The sequence below is a fragment of the Egretta garzetta genome, unplaced genomic scaffold (genome assembly GCF_000687185.1).
Source record: "Egretta garzetta isolate BGI_Z169 unplaced genomic scaffold, ASM68718v1 scaffold418, whole genome shotgun sequence".
Taxonomy (NCBI): Eukaryota; Metazoa; Chordata; class Aves; order Pelecaniformes; family Ardeidae; genus Egretta; species Egretta garzetta.
Window position 1 is genome coordinate 170414 of NW_009260492.1, and position 1739 is coordinate 172152.

General features: G+C 67.2%; 1 protein-coding gene across 1 annotated transcript in view; it reads right to left on the reverse strand.

Moving 5' to 3' along the window:
- AMH (anti-Mullerian hormone) overlaps positions 1-1739 on the reverse strand; it is a 7442-nt gene that overhangs the window by 1442 nt on the left and 4261 nt on the right. The window contains exons 3-5 of the mRNA XM_035899759.1: positions 1392-1515; positions 1048-1234; positions 5-880 (exon numbers count right to left, since the gene is read on the reverse strand). Coding sequence (XP_035755652.1) covers positions 5-880; positions 1048-1234; positions 1392-1515 — 1187 coding nt within the window. The remainder of the gene's footprint in view (positions 1-4; positions 881-1047; positions 1235-1391; positions 1516-1739) is intronic.

Below are 1739 nucleotides of genomic sequence, written 5' to 3' on the forward strand. Positions count from 1 at the left end.
GAACGTGCGGACCTCCAGCCCCTCGGTGGAGAGGCTGATGATGAGCTGGTCCGAGTAGCGGACGGGCACGCAGCAGGGAGCCCGCTGGAGGGGCGAGCCCCGCTCCTGCATGCCCAGCAGCAGCACCGTGTGCGAGTAGTAGCTGGGGACACGGGTGGAGAGGGGCAGCTTGCAGGGACCCTCGCAGTTGTTGGCCGCGTAGACGGTGGGCATGACGATGAACTTGCGGTCGTGCAGGTCGATGGTCAGCTCCTGCAGGCGGCAGTGGGCCTGGTGCCGCGCGCTGCGGTTCTGCCGCAGCACCTTCCTCCGCTCCTGCCAACGCGCCCGCACCGTCTGCAACGCCTTCAGCAGCAGCAGCGCGTGCAGCTTCCCCGAGCCGGGCGGCTGCTGGCCAGCCTGACCCTTGCCCGGCCCCGGTGGGAAGTAGCAGAAGCTCAGGAGATGCTGGAAAAGCCCCGTGTTGGCTTGGAAAGCTGGGATGTCCTTCAGCTCCTGGATCACCGCCTGCAGCTTGCCCATCAGCAGCTGCAGCACCGTCCCCTCCGGCTGCCAGCCCCCCAAGTGCTGCTCCAGCACAGCTCCGCTGTCCTGGGGGAAGAGCAGCACCGAGGGCTCCTCCGACTGCACCAGTCGCTCCAGCGCTGCCTCCTCCGACAGGTTGAGCAGCTGGTGAGGGAGGGTCTCCATCACCTGGAAGTCCAGCCAGTGGTGGGAGCTGGGCTGGGTGGGAGGCTCGCTGGAGGGGCTCAGGACCTGGCGGATAAACTGGGTCAGGATGCCCAGGAACTGGCTGCTGCCACCGGGCGCTGGGGATGAAGCGTTGGCTTGGCTCGGGGCAGTGGGGAACGGCAGCTCCTCGGTCCTGGTCTGGGGTGGGCTGTGAGAAGAACACAGGGAGGGTCATGGGGACCCCTTGTACCCTGGGGGTCCCACCAGGCCCTGCCTCACATCCTCCCCCCCCAGTCCCACAGCAGAAGGGCTGGGGCTGCCCCTTTCTTCCCCCAGCCCCTGTGTTTTTCCATGGCTGCAGCGAGAGCCACGGACCTGAGCTGTGGGTACGGAGCCACGTCCACTACCCCGTCGGCAGAGAGGTAGGAAGAAGGGGCCAAAGCCGCCTCCTCCTCCTGCCGTGACTTGGCCAGCAGGAGCAGCACGGGGGTCATCCTAGTGAAACACTTGTCATCAGAGCCGAAAAGGAGCCGCTGGGTCTCCGTGGGGGGCAAGGTGGCACCTGGTGGGGAGATGAGTGGGTGAGGATGGTGGTCCAGGGTCTCCCACACATCCCCACAGTCCCTCGTTACAGACAGGCTTGAGAGCATCCCAAAAGCCCGAGTCAGAAGGCACAGACATCACCATCCCCAACCGCCGCGGGCTTCCCGCATGCCTACCTCCCCCTCCTCGATGCCTGATGGCCAGGGAAGCCTGGAAGCTGAGCCGCTCGCTGCTGCGGGTGACGGATGCTACGGCGGCACCCAGGACCAGGTACTGGGTGTCCCGGGAGAGGCAGAGGCTCTGCACAGAGGCAAAAGATGCAGGAGCCCCGAGGACACGGGTGAGACATCACGGGGCGGGGGGCGCTCGGATGAGCCCCCGCTGTGGTCCCTGCTGGCTCCGGGTCACCCAGCCCACGGTGGCCCAGGGAGCAGGGAAATGGGAGGGTCGGGACCACCGGGAGCAGAGCGGGAAGGGGGCTCCACCGCCCAGCCCCAGGGCAGCTCCAGGAGCCGTGGGGTGCA